The following is a 19,590-nucleotide window of genomic DNA, read 5'->3' as shown; positions in this document are numbered from 1 at the left end:
AGTTCATATAGGTCTCTCCAGGTCTTTCTGAAATCACCCTGTTGGTCATTCTTACACAACAATAATATTCCATAACATTCATATACCACAACTTATTCAGGCATTCTCCAATTGATGGGCATCCACTCAGTTTCCAGTTTCTGGCCACCACAAAGAGGGCTGCCACAAACATTCTTGCACATACAGGTCCCTTTCCATTCTTTAATATCTCTTTGGGATATAAGCCCAGTAGTAATACTATCAAAGGTTTGATAACTTTTTGAGCATAGTTCCAAATCTCTCTCCACAATGGTTGGATGCAGAAGTTCCTTTTGAGAAAGATTGTTTCAATTTTTATATTTGTATCACCAAATCTATGCCTGGCACTTTAGTAGACACTTAAATGCTTGTTGAGTGAACATCTCTTCTAAACCCTGGGTAAACAATATCATGGAGCCTTGTCTCTGATTTCTGGAGTGACAGCTTAGTTAAGGAGATAGGATGTGGATCAGTGGCAACCACTAAGCAAGGAAAATAAGCAGTGAAAGTGTTCAGAGGTTATAAAAAATCAGTGAGACAATGATGAAGAACAGACCAGACTGAAGATTAAGTAGAGGAAAGACAGTGCGAGGAATTCTAGATTCCCAAGCTAAGAAATTTGGATTCAGTAGGTTAGAAAGAGGACTAGACTTAAAAGCCACAAGGAGTAAACGGAAAAAGATCATCCTCTTTTAATAGAACTGAACCTATAATTTCATTTGTTATAAAGCACTTACCTTTACCAGTGAAGACCACTTAAATCTTCAGAATGTTACCCAGAAACACCGAGAGATTGTGACTTGACTACAATAACACAACCAGTATATTTTGAGGATGGAAATTGATCCTAACTCTTTCAGAATGTAGGATTCACTAATTCATTAGATTCTAGCATTCATTAATCTCTATTCCATGGTGCTTTTCAGGAATTGCAGAATCTGAGTTCAAGTCCTGCCTCTAGCACAATATTACATGATTTTAGGCAAATCACTGAACTTCCCCAAACCTCACTTCTCTTACCTATAAAATGAAAGGGTTGGACTAGATGGCCCCTAGGTTCCTCCAGCTCTGTGGACATTTACAAATTATATGACCTCTGGCAAAGTCACTTCTCTGATCCTCATAGTATCGGATCATAGTTTTAGATCATTTAAGTTTCCATGTCACATAAAGAAACTAAAGATACAGGTGATAAGGATCCAAATCCAGTTCATTTGACTCCAAATTGTGTTTTGTCCAACCAACCTCTCAGATTTCATTTATATAATGAGGGTCCCAAGCTCCTCCAAACTCTTAACAGTCTCTGTTACTGCTGGCTGTAGCAGTGTGGATTTGAATCCCATCTCAGAAATAGGACTCTGATCCTGGATAAGTTGCTCAGTTTCTTCAACCATAAAATGGAATGAAGCTATCTATTCTACCTAACTCTAAGAGTTTTTGTGAAACACCAAAAATATGATGTACTATTAAGCACTATGCAAACTTTAAAATGCCATATAAATATTGGTTGTTATTAGCACACTAAAATTAATGGGCAATTGCTGGTTGTTTTTGTTATTCTTATGTGCTTTTATATCTCATTTGATCCTCACCATGCCCTATGGAGTCGACAGGGAAGGTCCCATATACAGAGAAAAAAATGGGTGCTCAGACAAGTTAAATTATTTAGCCAAAGTTATAGACTTGAAAAAGAGTTGCTTTACAAGAAATTCGTTTCTGCACACATATATTGTATCTAGGATATACTATAACATATTTAACATATATGGGACTGCCTGCCATCTACCGAAAAGGGTGGAGGAAAGGAGGGAAAAATTCGGAAGACAAGTGAATGCAAGGGATAATATTGTAAAAAATTGCCCATGCATATGTACTGTCAAAAAAAGTTATAATTAGAAAATTAATTTTAAAAAATAAAGTATAAAAAAAAAGAAAAAGAAAAAGAATTGCTTTAGAGAATATGAGCAGTTATTCACATGAGTAACAAAATGCTGATGGGGTGACCCTGAAATGCGTCCCTTGACTTTTGGGGGAAAGCACTGGGGATGAACTTTGACAGAGAGCCACCATTCAGGGCAGTTAAGTGATTTCATTCTGTTGGAAATCTTGGCAGAGACTAGCTGCACCTCTATTGAGTTGAAGATTAGCCCAGAACCACTCCTAGTAGCTCCAACTTAAGTGGTCTCATTTAGTTAGAAATTTGGACCTAATATTCCTATTGGGTAGCTTGAAACTCCAAGGTAAGTACTCTTTTTTCAACTGGAAATCTAGGCCTGGGGGCAATGAATAGAAGCCCCGCCTCAGACTTCTTATAAAAAGACAACTCTGAACTCCAAATCTCTTCATAAGGCTGAAGCAGGATTATGCTTTGCCAAGAAGTTCTCTTCTTGGCACAGCTGCCTGCCAGGACTCTTGCCCGCTGTGAAGATATCCTCTTCTCAGTGTTAACCTTTGCCATTTTCCCTGACAGAACCTCTTGCCACTAAGAAGTCTGTCTTCCTAGCAAAGCTGACTTCTCAATGCCAATAAAAACCCTTTTGCCATTCAGACTTTTTGGGTCCATGAATTCTTTCATGATGGACCTGTGCGCTGACCAGAGGACATTCTTACACCTCACATCTCTAGTACTAGAACTACATCAATGTTATTAATAAGGAAATTAGCTCCCTTCAAAATGTCACTTTTAAAAGGGACTTATTTTATCAAAATTTTATAACCTACCATCATTTCCCACTGTTTAGATAAATTTGCTAATTACTAAATACAATGGGTTCTTTCTGGTAAGGATCAAGATAGCCCTGATATACGTTTCTGTGGGTTTTTTTGAACATTGTCAAAATTAATTCTGAAGTAGCAGTACTTTTTTTTAATTATAATTTTTTATTGACAGAACATATGCATGTGTAATATTTTACATCATTATCCCTTGCACTCACTTCTGTTCCAACTTTTCCCTTCCTTCCCTCCACCCTTCCCCCAGATGGCAGGCAGTCTTATACATGTTAAACATGTTAAAGTATATCCTAGATACAATATATGTGTGCAGTTCTGTATACTTCTCTTGTTGCACAAGAAGAATTGGATTCAGAAGGCAAAAATAACCTGGGAAGAAAAACAAAAATGCAAGTAGTCCACATTCATTTCCCAGTGTTCCTTCTCTGGGTGTAGCTGATTCTGTCCATCATTGATCAATTGGAACTGAATTAGATCTTCTCTTTGTCAAAGATATCCACTTCCATCAGAATATATCCTCATATAGTATTGTTGTTGAAGTGCATAATGATCTCCTGGTTCATGGCAGTACTTTTAAAAGTAAATTATACATTGTTTCAAGCAGGCTGATTTCAGAAAAACCTAGAAAGACTTTCATGAACTGATGCTAAGTGAAATGAGTGGAACCAAGAGACATTGTACACAGCCACAACAATATTATGTGATGATCAGCTATGGTGGACTTGGTTCTTTTCAACAATGAGGTGATTCAATACAATTCCAATAGACTTATGATGAAAAAAGCCATCTATATCCAGAGGGAGAACTTTAGAGACTGAATGTGGATCAAAGCATAGGATTTTTACCCTCTGTTGTTAGTGGTGGTTTACATATTTTTGTTTTCTCATGTTTTTTTCTTTTACCTTTTTATCTTATTTTTCTCATGCAACAGAACAAATATGGAAATATGTTTAGAAGAATTAACCTATATTGGATTGCTTGCTGTCTATTGGAGAGGGTGCAGGAATGATAAAAATTTGGAACACAAGGTTTTGCAAAGATGAATATTGAAAACTAATTTTGCATATATTTGAAAAAATAAAAAGCTATTTTTAAAAGTTGTATGTCATTCAAGGCAGCTAGATGGAATAGTAGGTAGAGAATCAGTCCTGAAGTCAAGAAGCCTCAACACTAAGTTCAAATCTAATTCCAGACACTTACTAGCTGGGTGACTCTGGGCAAGTCACTTACTTTGTTTGCCTCAGTTTCCTTATCTGTAAAATGAATTGGAGGAAATGGCAAATTACTCTTGTATCTTTGTGAAGAAAAGCCCAAATGGAGTCACAAAGAGTAGGACACAAATAAAAACAACTAAATAAGTATGTCATTCATAATTCCCTCTATCTTATTTCCTTTATTCACTGTTCTTTATATCCATTCCTTCTACATCTCCATGTCTTTGTAATAGTGATACCCTATTCCAGGAATGTTTTCCCTCCCTCTTGGGACTCCAGGTGCCACATCCTTCAAATGTATTTCCTGATATCTTCACTTACTGGAATCTGATGTGACTATATTTATTTTATTTTAACTAATCCAAGTACATATGGAATACTCAAAGGAGAAAGCTCATTGGCAAACAGAAGTATGCTCACCTGCTACAAGGATTGTTTCTTCTTTTGTATTTGGTACTACATCTCTATCACCAGTGGGAAACATCTTTGGCATGTCCACTTTTCACTATTTTATGTCAAGCTTGATGGTAACAATCAAAGAACCATCACTTATCTCAGCTGTAATATCATTCAGGGAATTTTAAAAATAATTTTAACATATAATGTGAGATATCTTTTCATTTTCCTCTTTCTCTTAATGTGTTATTCAGCCAGTGTCCAACTCTTCATGTGTGAAGGTCTGGGCTGGCTCCTCTGAAGGGCTCAGAATAAGTCCTTGTCAGGATAAGCAAAAGTCCTTAACCCACATTGGGCACCAAAATGCAAAGGTCCAAGCTATCCTTCTCTGGGAACTTGTTTCTTTTAAAGGTGTAAACTCCTCTAAATATGTAAACTCCTCTTCAGAAGTCCAAAGGTGTGAACTCCCCTTAAAGGCCCAAACCAAAGGTGTGAATTCTTAGCTAGAGAATTGCCCAGAAAACCTGAGTTCTCACCTTGTAATCCTAACATCCATGACTCTATTTCAAGTTGGTTTTTCATTGTTTGTTTTGCAAATGTACTAGAGTTCTTTGCCATTTCCTTTCTCCAGCTCATTTTACAAATTTACAAAGAGGTAAAAGGGGTTAAGTGATTTGCCCAGAGTCACACAGCTAGTAAGTGTCTGAGATCAGATTTGAATTCAGGAAGACAAATCTTCATGACTTTAAACCCTATCTACTCTACTATCTATCTACTGTTATTCTATCCACTATACCACCTAGCTCCTCCTTTCTCTTAATGGTACTATTATTCCGTATCACTTAACTATAAACATTTTATTCATATTTATTATTCCCCTCCACAAGCCAGGAATATGCTTCCACATTTTTACCAATTGAATTATTTTTCTTCCCATTAATGGCAGATATTCCCAAAGCTCTGTCCTGGTCCTTTTTCCCCCTCACTATACTCTTTCATTTGGTGATCTTTATTCACTCTCATTAAATAATCATCTCTTTAAGACTTCAAGATGTATATACAGTTCTTTTCTCTCCTGAATTGCAATTCCCCATTACCAACTGGCTAGTTGACATTTAAACTGGATTACCATAGGCATCTTAAGCACAACATATCTAAAATAGAACTCATTATGTTTCCTACGTAAAACTTATCCCTGTTGCAAACTTCCCTATCAAGGCTGTGAGCACAGCCATCCTTTTAGTCACTTAGGCTTGCAAACTCAGTGTCACAGATTTTGCTGATTTCTCATTCTCCTTGATTTCTCAGCAGCCTTTCACTCCTCCTTCATACTCTTGTCTCTCTAAATTTTGAGGACACCACTTTCTCTTGATTCTCCTTTCCCTTTGGCCACTCCTCTGTCTACTTTGCTTAATTCTTTTCTAGATGATGCTCTTTAATGGGTCCCTCAGCATTCTCTCATGGACTCTCATCTTTTCTTCCTCTAGACTACTTTACTTAGTGTTCTCATCAGCTGCCATGGATTTACTTTCTATCTGTATACTAATGGTTCTCTTATCTATCCAGTTCTCTATGCTGACCTCCAAACTTTAACTTTCAACTTCCTTTCACACATCTTGAACTGGCTATCCAGCAGACATCTTAAACTTAATGTGTCCAAAATGGAACTCATTTTCTTTCCCCTTAAATCCTTCCCTTTCCTATCTTCCCAGTTATTGTGGAGGGCAAGATCATTCTATTAGTCCCTCAGGCTCTCAATTTAGGAGTAATCTTGAGTTTTTCATTAGCTATAACCCCCACATCAATATTTAATCTATTGCCAATGACTTGTCAATTTCACCTTGGTAACATTTCTTGAATATGTCCCCTTCCCTCCTCTGACTGCACCATCTAGTGTAGATTCTCATCACATCACACCTGAATTATTGCAATAGACCGATGGCAAATCTGCCTTCCCCAAATCTTCCCACCCCAAATCTTCCCACCCCAATCTAGCTTTCATTCAGGCACCAAACTTCTAGAAATGCAGCTCCAATCAGGTCACCACTGCCTCATCACACCCCACCCCTCCAATAAACTCCAGTTCTTTCCTATTGCCTCCAAGAACAAATGCAAAATGTTCTATTTGGTATTCAAAGTCATTTCCAATATTCTTTCACCTTATTCCCTAATGTGTATATTCACTGACACTAGCCTCTTGGCTAATTGGCAAACCATTTCTCAGCTCCAGACTGTTCCTCAGACCTGGAACACTCTCCCTTCTCCATTCTATTGATCTCTCTGGCTTCCTTTAAGTCTCAGGAAGTTTCTCCAATCCCTCTTAATTCCATAGCCTTCTCTCAGTTAATTTTCCTATTTATTCTACATACAGCTTGCTTTGTATATATTTGTTTGCATTTTATCTCCCCTATTAGATTATAAACTCCTTAAATTCAGGGATTATCTTTTGCCTCTTTTTTGTATCTCTCCCTCCACTCCCCCATTCTCCCCACTTTTAGCATAGTGCTTTGCACACAGTAACTGGCTTTGAGTATTTATTGATTCTCAACCTCTCACTTTCACTAACTCTCTACATATTCAAACAATTATCAAAAACTTGCTTATTTTTCTATATCTTTTAGATTCATTTCCTTTTACTTGCATAGCTACCACTCTGGTTCAGGCTCTCATCACTTATTACCTCAAATATTGCAATAATTTTCTAATTGATCTTTTCTGCCTCAAGTCTCCCCCCATGCTAGTCCATTCTCCTAACAGTTGCCTAATTGATTTTCCTAAAATGCTTGTCACCCATCTATTTAGTAAACTCCAGACCATATTACCTCTCAGACCACTTATGGTATTTAAAGCTTTTCCTATCTTTATCTAATATATCATTCAACTCATTTACTGCCCAGCTATTCTGGCTCACCTGCTACTCAGCACATAAGAATTTCTTTTATCTAGATCTTTCCTCATTGCTTCTATTATGCATTATACAAATTTAGTTGAGTACATGTATCTCATTAAAATAATATTCTCCATAAGGGAAGATATTCTTTTTTGTTTCTAGATCCCCAGCTACTGGCACAGTGCCTGGGCCAAAGAAAGCACTTAATAATTGTTTTCAAATTGAATTTTTGCAATAGAATTTATACATGTAAATTTCTTATCACACCATTGTGTCAAGGGGACCAATTGCCTAGGAATAAAGCCCTTTTAAAATAAGGTTAACAAGTCACAATAACAATCAAGCAACTCTAGTGTTTTCACACATACCTAACAAAATGTTATACTGGCAATTTTTAAAATTAATTTTATAATTATAAATTTATTTTGACAGTACATATGCATGAGTAATTTTTTTATAACATTATCCCTTGTATTCATTTTTTCCAAATTTCCCCCTCCCTTCCCCTAGATGACAGGCAATTCTATACATATTAAATGTTATACTGGCAATTAAGTGACTACTCTGTATTAGAATATTCACAAAGCTGTAAATCTAGACTATCAATTTTTTAAAAATGAAAAAATTCAGAAATTAGTTGACATGTTTACTTTTTTTAACCCTTAAGAATTTAGCCACTTGTAAAATCCATATTTAGAAAGGTATGTACATTTTAACATTTTACTATTTTTTGTTTTCATAACATCTTACTTTTCAAATATATTCCTTTCCTACTTTCTACCCAGTAATTCCTTGTAACAGAAAAATAAAAAAAGAAAATACTTTGTATATTAATGCAGCAAAACTAATCAAATTAAATACAATTTCCTAATACTTCCCCCCCCCCAGGCAATTAGGATTAAGTGATTTGCCTGGGGTCACAGCCAGGAAATATTAAATGTCTCAGATCATATTTGAACTCACGTCCTCCTGACTTGAGAGCTGGTACCTCAACTTAAGTACAATTTTAAAGGGCACAAGTGACCCAGATAATCATGTAAATAAAAAAATAATACAGATTGTGATGAAACTTAGCATTAAAATTAAATTATAGGTATACACTTTTTCAATGGCATATAGATGGTGGCTGGTTTGTTTTGTTTTATTCAGTTTCTTTTAGCTGGGATAATTTGTTTAGTTTTTAAATGATAAAATTTGAATACACTTTACAAGCTAACATTTTTAATGATGTGTCAAGACTTATTTTTATAGGTCATAGATCAACAGCAGGAAGAAACTTTAAAAGTCTTCTGACCCAACCTTCTTATTTAAAGATAAGGAAATTGAGGTCCAGAGAAACTAAATAACATCTCCAGGATATAATAGGTAGTTAGTGACAATCAGAATTCAAAATTGGGTTCTCAATTCCAAATTCAGAATTTTTGAATTTTTCACTAGCTATCACCCTCACATCAATATTCAACCTATTGCCAGATTTTTTCCACAGCACAAAATGTTTCACTCCTCCCTTCCCATCACCTCTGCCACAGATACACATTGTAATATAGCAAAAGTCAAGAAAAACTCAGCAGTTCAAGTACTTTCTTGCTATGCATAGGAAACACACAAAAACAAACAAGAGAAAAACTTCTGTTGCAGTTTGATAGTATCAATATGAAGGATTTATGGAAACCACAGATCACATTCATGCAGGATTAGGTTGAAAATATTCCAATTAATAAATCTATTAATACACATTAAGTGCTTTCTATGATCAAGCATTATGCTAAGCACAAAAGATATAAAGACAAAATAAAAACAATACTCCACACCAAGGAATGTACAAATTTATTGAGGGAGATAAAGAGGCATGTGCAGAATACATATTGTATGTACAATACATACAAGATATACCTGGGAGGCAGACACTACTTAGCAACAGAGAGGATGAGAAAATATTTTCAGCAAAACATGGACGACTAAGAGGATCCAAGAGGATAAAAAGGGCATGAATTGCATACAAGAGGGACACATTTTTCTCTCCACAGCTTGGAGAGTGAGAGGGGAAGAGCATTCAAAATTTTCTCTTGAAAATTTGCAGTTGCCTGAAGTAAGATCTGTGGTGACTAGTTCATGGAAATAAAGAAGGAGGGAGGGAACTTTGTACCATACACTTTAGTGTTTTATAAATATTTTCTTATCACAACCCTGAGAGGTAGATGCTATTATTATTCCCACTTTACAGTTGAGAAAACTGAGGCAGGTTAAGCGATTTACCCACAGTCACACAGCTGGGTAGTGTCTGAGTTTACATTTGAACTAAAGGGGCTTCCTGACTTCAATCCCAGCATTCTATCCACTGTACTCCCAACTCCTTTCTCCTGTCCTCACTCCCCCTCCTGATTTCTATTTAGTGCAAGGAGGCATTCCTTCTAGAATAGATTGGGGGAGGTGGTACATTTCTAGCTTTAATGAACAGTACACTTCAAACTCTGTAGCCTGAGAGTACATTATATCAAAAAGAAGCAAGACTTGGTAGACAAAATTCTAGACAAGCTGACACTAAATTGCTGCAGACTATGAGAAAATCTATTCACTTTCTTGAATAACATACTATGTCAAAAAGGAGCACAGATATCACTGTGCAGAGGAAATAACCTGGTGGGTAATTCCCACTTTCCTTTTTATTTTCTCACTTAAAAATAACTCACCAGTCTCTTTTATATCTAGTAATGTGCTTCAATATGGAAATTTATTCTGCTTTTGTCACAAATTTTTCTCTTCTCATTGGGGTTTGGGGGAAAGATAAGGTCAGGGGAATAAGCATCTATTAGTGCCTATTATGTGCCAGGTATTGTGCTAAATTACATATAATTTGATTCTCACAAACCTGTAAAGTAGGTGCTCCACTTTAGTTTCCCCGAAATAATTTGTCTAGAATCATACAACTAATAGGTCTTTAGCTAGATTTAAACTCGGGTCTGACACCAGGCCCTTCTCTCTATTCACTGTGCCAAAAGTACAGAACATTTGTCACCTACTAGAGGAACACTTTTTGGGTCTTAAATGTTTTGTTTTCTCCTCTCCCTAAAAATTAAAGTTTATTCAATAAATATTTTTACTTTTGCCTGGTTTTCGCTGGTTTTTGCAAGCCATGCTCGTAAACTCTTTGAGGGCAGAGGCTATTTCTTTTTCAATTTCTTTCAGTGTGTAGTACCTATTCAATTATTAATAAATGAATGCTGAATTGAATACTGTCTTTTTCCTGTTAGCAAAAATAACAGATTAAGTTGTTTATTGCTTCAACAGTAATCACTTTAAAAAAAGAAAACTTCTTGCTGTAACAATGTGAAATAATTTTAAAGAAACAGATGGTATGAAGGTACCTGGAATAGGGTCCTCTAAAAAGATGCTACTTAGTATCAGCAATGTCATCTTTCTTTTTCTAAATCTTCAAGCCTGATAATTTTCAAATTCATATTTAGCTTACCTAGATTCATATAAACCATTTTTTCTTATGTTCCACTTTCTGAAAAGGAAAAAATACTAATTCTTAGTTGAAAATGTAATACAGAGCAGCTTTTTGTAATTCAAAAGAATTGGAAAATGAATACATGCTCATCAATTGGGGAATTGATGAATATTGTATATAAAGTAATGGAATATTATTTTAATCAAAAACTATGAACAAGCTGGTTTTAGAAAAGCCTGGAAACATTTACATGAACTGATGCTGAGTGAACCAAACAGAAGCAGAAAAATACCATACAGCAACAAAATAGTGTGATGATCAACTATGAGATTTGGTTCTTCTCAGCAATTCAGTGATTCAAGTCAATGCCAATAAAATTTGAATGGAAAATGCCATCTGCAACTAGAGACCTATGGAAACTGTATCAATGCACACTATTTTCACCTGTCTTCTATTTTTTAAAATTTCTTTCTTGCTTTTTCCTTTTTGTTCTGATTTTTTTCTCCCAAACTAACTCATATGGAAATATGAAAAAAAAAATCCATGTATAACAAAATAAAAGTAATACAAAATACACTCCATTGCCATGATCCCAGGCTTTCAACAACTACTAATGCCTTAGTGCAAGGAAACATCAGGGAAAAGCCCTTCTGTCAAAAGCACACAATGGCAATTTAGTGTTTGTAATTGGTAAAAATAAGTTTTCCTACTATTATGACATTGTGAAGAATTCGTGGCTCCCATATTACAAAGCAAAAACTAAGAAACAGGAAAAAAAAGAAAAAAAAAAGTCCACACCTTTTAAATAAACTTTTCTAATCAAGTGACCTTGAATGCCAGAATTTTTATGCTGAATATATATTATCTAAGTGGTCATATAAAGTGACCTACAAACATTACTTTAGGTTCAAAAACATGAATATCACAGATGTTTAGGTAATTTTACAAACTGCCAAGTTAAAATTTTCAGTAGATTTGAAATTATCCAAACTGGAAGAACACATGCCCAATTTTAATTATTTTAACACCCAGGAACAAATTATATACATTAATAATAAAATTAATTTTATTATAAAGTTTCAGGAATTCTTTCTAATGTAACAAGGTTGCATATGAAAAAGCAGAAGCGATTTATTTACTCCTGATATAAAACAGTAGGTATGTACTTAACGTAGAAGTTAGACAATTCCTTTGGCAGCAAACATTTAATTATGAACAGGATTTAAAATAAATACAATACATAAGATTGTGAAGGGGAAAAATCCCTGTAACTCCTATAAACACCAAAAAAGCATGTAAAGACATAGATTTAATAACTTTTTTTTTTACACTATCTACAATCTGAATAAGTGGATTACACAATACACATTATAAGAAAGGAAATGGTATGCCAAATATAAAATTGTTATTTTTAATTTAAGAGGAAGTAAATACATCTGCACATGTATAAAATCCCACAGACAAATGCCCATATACAATATTTATATACATTTCACATGTTATAAAGAACTAAATTAGTTCAAAACTGCATTAGTTTAACTCTTACTTGAATGATCCAAATTTAATGGATAGGGTAGTATTTATACTGGCTCAAAGACTATATTCAATTTAGCTTTATTCAGATATTCCAAATCACAATCATACACGAAGAACTTACCTATAAACATTAAAATAAACTTTTATTAAATATTGTTTGGAAAGTGTAAGTTCTTCCATATTTTCAAACAGCAACTATTAAGAACAGCAGCTTTTCAAATAAACTGTTTATTTTTTTAAACAGAAAAAATGTTAACAAAAAGGTAAGGTGCCATTTTGGATACATGTGTATGTTTACACATGTATATTTAACTTCACATGGACAAAAAATATGAAACAAAAATCAGAATATGGGGCAACAAACACTAAACATTTCTTTCCAGTTATGTGTACCTAAAATAAGACAATGATTTGGAGTAGGCTTTCAAATACTAGTTTGCATTTTTTTCCCTCCTCTGAATGTAAACCAAGTATTGATCTCTTTTGTTCCAGGATATAGTCACTTTGAAAAAGGAGCACATTACTAAGTGATTCCTTTAACTAGATAAACAATAACAAAAAATTTGGTGAAATACCACCAAATAATTTTTTGGTAGAAAGGATTAAGTATGTAAAAACCACATGTAGAAATCTTGCTTCCATGCATATAACTATCTTTATTATTAAAGTTATGACCATTATTTTTCCCCAGTGTAAACATCAGTTATTCATAATCATATTTATGTGTATTTTCTATTTTGTCATGTGAAGAAGCTGGTAAATGAGGAAGTAGTGTGCAAATTTTCAGAAGGGACAACAAACCCCACATTCTTGAAATATATTATCCAACTCCTATAGGAACTATGAACACTATAAAACCACCTAAAATTTAGGTTTGCAGAAAACTGTCTTGGTAGTTTATTTGTCAATCCATTGCATGCTATCACTCCATAGGTTCAGAATGATGAGTTAAAAATAACGTCCAGTATTGTAAATAGGGTGATACAACAATGATACTTAAACCACATTTTGAAAGGTTAAACACATTAAACAGAGGGCACATGCCATGCTTAACATACAACACATCAAATGATTAGGGTCCCATGACACTGAGATAATTAATAGTGAGCCTGATTTTCTCTCTAAGAAGTTTCTAATTCATGTCAAGCTCCTTTTAAGGAATTATGGACACTTAACATGCAAAAGAAATCCATATAGCAGAGAGGGCATAAAATTAGGTCAGGTCTCCACTAGGGAATAGCCTTATTGGGCAAAAAAGAGCCATTAATGACAATTCTCCACTCTATGGACCCCAGAAGGAAATGAAACACTTTTCCCTAACAAAGAGAAACAAGATTTAGGAGCACTCTTCAATGTACTGTTGGTAGGACTTTTTTTTAGAACTAAGTATTTCTTTCACATTTTTCTATTTACATGGTCCTTATACTGTGAAACAATTTTCATCTACCAATTTATATTTGCTTCAATAGATAATGATGTTTTTAGTATGGTCAAAGCCAAATTATCAGTAGTCCAAAGAAAATTGTGAATTACCTAATCAAAAAGGAATCTATTGGCAAGGTAGATGTTTCAAATGAAAAGCTGTTCAAATTTTGAAACAAGAATGTAGAAAATGGAAAACAATACACAGACAAAATATTATTTAAACAGATGAAAGTGCCCTCCCAAGTACATTTTGAAAAGAATGCTGTTTTTTTTAAAAGCTCGTCAAAGTCTGACAATGCTTTAAAAAAAAAAAAAAAAAAAAAAAAAGACTAACATTCAAAAGGCTACTTAGTACTTGTCCAAAAATTCTATATGGAACTCTTTAAGTTAGAGTAAACTAACTCAAATTATCTTTAAGCCACCTCTGAAAAAATAGTCTAACATAACTAATTACTTTAAAAATTGCTTCATGTCAGGGGTATGGGGAGATAAGCGATATTTTTGTGCTTTACTCATGGTCCTTCTGAGTTGAGAGAAAAATGGTTGTATTTTTATATCATTCTTAGATGACTCAAATCACAAAGGCTGAGCAATATACTTATGAATGTTTTCAAGACTATGTCTGATCTGTTTTTTAAAGGAGAGGTTGCTGATGATAATTTGTTTGCTGTTGTGCAACTGAATGAGCTGGAACTGTCACAGGAAAGCCTGTTACTTGAGGCAAACTGGATGTAGTGTTCTGATAAGATGACATATCCACAGACATTCCCATCTGCTGTGTGTAAGAAGCTGGAAGAGTAGCTGATTGAAGAGTAGAGTTCTGGTTCATATATGTGGGATTGGAAACTGTATCTATTCCAGTGCTGAAAATAAAACAGAGAAAAATCTCATTTCAACAGTTAATCATTTTACTAAGACCAAAATTCCAGGCAGAAAGGTCATTCATTCTGTCAAAACAGACTATTATTTTGTGGCCTTGTATAGAAAGAGCAGAAGACAATATCAGGAGACCTGGCTTCCACTGTCAGCTCAGGTGTCCATTAAGTGTGGGATCTTGGACAAATACCTTCTTTCTTTGAGACCTCCTCAGTTTTCACATCTAGAATGAAGGTTAGACTAGAGATACCTTCCAAAGATTAAGTTTTTTCTAATTTTAGCATTCATTATTACTTTTCAATAATTTAGCTTTCAAAACTTACCAAGCATTTTGTTTTAAAAGTTAATTATTTGGGGCAGCTAGGTGGTGAAGTGGATAGAGCACCAGCCCTGAAGTCAGGAGGACCCGAGCTCAAATCTGATCTCAGACACTTAACACTTTCTAGGCTGTGATTCTGGGCAAGTCATTTAACCCCAATTGCCTCAGAACAATGGATTCCTTATTCTGGATATCAGCTATTAAACTAAACAAAACAAATTTTAATCTTCAAATGGAAAAAAAAGATAGAATTAGGAAAAAGCAAAAAAAACCCATACTTAATTTTCTTCTCCAATGATCTTAATAACTTAGAAAGCAAAGCCATGCAACTAGACTATCATTCTATTGACTCTGATTTTAGATTCAGAAGAGGAGATGGCTAGCCTGCTAATTCTTTTAAAAACAAAACAAAAAAAGCCCAACCCTTAAGATCTTAAATACAATTAGCTCATAAAGTGCTTTTTGCACACCTACCCCATAGTAGAGAAGGTGCCAGATGAACATTGTGGGCATTTTGTCTCTATGTCTCTGGCATATAAATGTGTTCAGAAGTAAAGGTTTTAAGATCTGTTCTCAACATCAAATTATTTAGGAGAGGACAAAGTTTTATAATCTTCTAGGAATGACCAGAAGAATACATTATACAATTATATAATGACCATAGAATAATACAAAAAAAGCAAATTTTATTAAAAAAAAAAAAATCACCTTTAAAACTAGAACATGGACTTATTTCCATACTTCCTGTGATACATTTCATAGAACCACTCCTATTAAAAACTAGGACTTCAGAGATCTATTCCAATTCTTGTCATGTCATAGATGAGAGTAAACTCCATAAAGTGAAAGTGGTTTGCCAAATTATCTCATTGTTATTAACAGATACAAGTTTAATCTCCCAAATGTAAACTCCTTGAGGGAGGAGATCAGTATGTAGAAAAGCTACCTATTCTAACATCTCCTAGCACAATACTATGGATACAGTAGTAATTTAACAAATTAAGTTTAAAAAAAAAATCAACAATTCACTTCAACAAAGACAGTTATTAAGGACCTTTCATAAGCAAGGATTATATAAGGCCCTAAAGAAACAAAGATAAAAACAAAATGATCCTGTCTTCATGTAGCTTATATCCTCCTGTAGAGGGGACACAAAGAAGGGGATACAATATATACTTTAGTAAATTCCCCAGAGGGAGAGAAAGGGAGGAAAAAGAGGGAAATTAACAACAGTGTCATGAAGGGAAGGTGCCTGAACTGTGTTTTGAAATTTGTTAGGAACTCTGAGAGGTGATGGTGATCCATGTATGCAAAGGCACAAATATAGGAAAAGAACATTCTGCATAAGAATAACAGCTTTAAAAAAAGTCTGATACAATAAAAAATTATAAGAAACAAAAAAGGAAAGATAGACAGGAGTCAAATTGAGAAAGTCTTTAAATACAAAAATGACCTTTTTTTTTTTAATTTTAGAGACAATTGGGAGTTAATCAAACTTTTTAAATTGGAAAGAGATGCAGAAATGTCAGATCTGTGTTTGGGTCATTTTAATTTGGGATCTGTGTGCAAAGACAGACTGCAAAGGTGAAAGATTGGAAACAGAAGAGGGTACTATAAAAGAGTAGAAGCTGTATAAGCTGAGAGGAATAAAAATGCAAGAGATGCTAATGAGATGTGACAATTTTCTGTATAAGAAAACTGATGGACAATGAAGAGCTGAAGATGAATCTGAAGTTGCAAATCTGGATGACTAGAGAGTAATGGTTCTTCCAAAGCAAGGGAAGTGTGGGGAAGGGATGGGTTTGGCAGAAAATATAAACAGTTCCAATTAGGACATGTTGAGTTTTAGATCCTTTGGGGATGTCCCAGAGGAAATGTTCAGTAGGCAAATGCTGGGACTGTGGCTCAGTAGAAAGATTATGATTGAATGTGTAGACCTGGGGAATGTTCATGATGAATGAAAAAGCTTGAAAAACTAAATAGTCTCTCAACTACTGGTTCTAGCTCTTTTTTTTTAAATTTCAGAAAGCTTCCAGTACCCCATCCAGTATTATAAAAGTTCAATTCCAAATAGACACTAGATTATTTCAAGTAGAACCAAAAATTCATATAAAATAATCAGTTCATGAATGTTGGAGGGGATGTGGGAAAACTGGGACACTGATACATCATTGATGGAATTGTGAATACATCTAGCCATTCTGGAGAGCAATTTGGAATTATGCTCAAAAAGTTATCAAATTGTGCATACCCTTTGACCCAGCAGTGTTACTACTACTGGGCTTATATCCCAAAGAGACTTTAAAGAAGGGAAAGGGACCTGTATGTGCAAGAATGTTTGTGGCAACCCTCTTTGTAGTGGCCAGAAACTGGAAACTGACTGGATGCCCATCAATTAGAAAATGGCTGAATAAATTGTGGTATATGAATGTTATGGAATATCATTGTTCTGTAAGAAACGACCAGCAGGATGATTTCAGAAAGGCCTGGAGAGATTTACATGAACTGATGATGAGTGAAATGAGCAGAACTAGGAGATCATCATACACTTCAACAATACTATATGATGATCAATTCTGATGGATGTGGCTCTCTTCAACAATGAGATGAACCAAATCAGTTCCATTTGTTCAATAATGAATAGAACCAGCTACACCCAGAGAAGTGAGAACCACTACATAGCATTCCCAATCCCTCTATTTTTGTCAGCCTGCATTTTTAATTTCCTTCACAAGATAATTATACATTATTTCAAAGCATGATTCTTCTTGTGCAGCAAAATAACTGTATATCCATACAAAATACAAAAATATGTATACATATTTTGTATTTAACATATACTTTAACATATTTAACATGTATTGGTCTACCTGCCATCTGGGGGAGGGGATGAGAAAAAGGAGGGGAAAAATAGGAACAATTGTCAATGCTGAAAAATTACCCATGTATATATCTTGTAAATAAAAAGCTATAATAAAAAAATAAAATAATCAGCTCAGGAACATAGTATTATAGAATTTAAAGAAGGAACCTTAAGATATACCCAAATAATTTTATACAATTAACATTTTGATAACAGTTTAGCTAATTCTCTAATTTGACACCAAAACTTAATTGATATTGTATAAGGAAGGAAATTTATCTATCCAAAATTGTGCCTAAAAAATATGAACAAATTTGGATTGAAATAGAAGAAAAATTGATTTAACTATTTTTTGATTCTTTGGTTTCTAATAACCATTATAGATGTTATACTTGATTACTTAGGATGGCTAAAGAAGAGAACGTAGTCTTGGACATGACATGCATAGGAACACTGTAGTTTCAGGATTGTAGTCTACACTGACCAAGGGTAGACACCTCACAAAGAGAATATAGCTAAATGAACACAAATCCATAATCCCTGTATAAGAAAGTAAAACAAAACAAAAAAACACAGATAGTTGAATTGTATAATTATTTTAAAAAGGGTCCAACAAAGTTCAATTCTAACAATCTAGTAGAAATTAACACATTTGAAAATAATATCAATCTTGTCAAAACCTCACCTTAAATATGGAGTATGAGCAGGCTGTGTTGTTACTGAGGAATTTATATTTGGAGGCAGAGATCTCAGAGGGCCGATGTGATCTGGTCCCAAACTATATCCTTGGGGAATGGTGACTTGATGAATGCCCTGAACCATGAAGTTTCCACCGTGGTGTTGACCAGGATATGCCTATTAACCAAACAAAAAACTTCATTCAATGGATTCTGGGATTGTGATTTAGCTCTCCAAACATAAATAAAACAAAAATACAATAGCAGTGTAGGTTATTTAAGTCTCTTCTACCAAACTACCTACAAAGAAGTGTGTGATACTTGATTTTGTAGGTTCCCCCATGGAGAGCTTCCAAGTCCTAATGCCAAGACTATGCCTAGTTTATTGTTGGTTTTTCTGTAGGTGGAGGGCTGGAAGATATTTTCTGCTGGAGATCATCCACGTTGTCAAAAAGAAGTTTTGGCTGAAGAGCCACACAAAACTATACACTCCCTTAGAGGGAAGAAGGAAAAACATCCCCTTTTTTTCAGTCTTCATACCACTATAACTGAATGCCTCTGCTATCACCCACCAGTCTCTCCTTTCCAAAGAAGAAGCTAATAAAAGTAACAATGTCAGTTACAGATAGAGAGAAGACCTATATAAATGGTTTCTATTTCCTTTTTTTTAATTCTACTAATTAGACACCCAATCTAGAAATTAGCAACAATTAAGCCATAAAGTGTTTTGGCTAAATGATTTTACTTTATGTTTTGGTTTTATTTTATTTTTTAAATCTAATTTCAGAGTGAAAAACTCCTTGAGGGAAAAGATTATCTGTTGCATACAGCATTCAGCATGTGTTATCTGTGCCTCATAAGTAGCAAATAATAAAGTCTATTCTCTCTTCAATTCCACATTTGCTTATTTTTTGTTTTAATATTTTATTTTTCTCCAAAAACATATAAAAACAATTAGCTTTTTTTTTTTTAATTTTGAGCTCTAAATTCTCTTTCTTCTTTCCCTTTTCCCCTCACTGAGGTGGCTCGCAATCTGATATAGGTTGCACACGAACAATTGTGTAAAATATAATTTTGATATTAGCCATTTTATAAACAAAAAAACTCAAGCAAAAAAAAAAAGGGGAAATGAAAAATATTATGCTTCAATCTGCACTCAAAATCAATCAGTAGGTGGATAAAATTTTTCATC

General features: G+C 34.3%; 1 protein-coding gene across 1 annotated transcript in view; it reads right to left on the bottom strand.

Moving 5' to 3' along the window:
- Positions 1-12,099: 12,099 nt before the first annotated feature.
- STAM2 (signal transducing adaptor molecule 2) overlaps positions 12,100-19,590 on the bottom strand; it is a 40,484-nt gene continuing 32,993 nt past the window's right edge. The window contains exons 13-14 of the mRNA XM_074303448.1: positions 18,407-18,576; positions 12,100-14,526 (exon numbers count right to left, since the gene is read on the bottom strand). Coding sequence (XP_074159549.1) covers positions 14,298-14,526; positions 18,407-18,576 — 399 coding nt within the window. The 3' untranslated portion in view covers positions 12,100-14,297. The remainder of the gene's footprint in view (positions 14,527-18,406; positions 18,577-19,590) is intronic.

The sequence above is a fragment of the Sminthopsis crassicaudata genome, chromosome 3 (assembly GCF_048593235.1).
Source record: "Sminthopsis crassicaudata isolate SCR6 chromosome 3, ASM4859323v1, whole genome shotgun sequence".
NCBI classification, from domain to species: Eukaryota; Metazoa; Chordata; class Mammalia; order Dasyuromorphia; family Dasyuridae; genus Sminthopsis; species Sminthopsis crassicaudata.
The sequence above is the reverse complement of the archived record's forward strand: the minus strand, read 5'-3'. Positions and strand labels throughout refer to the sequence as shown.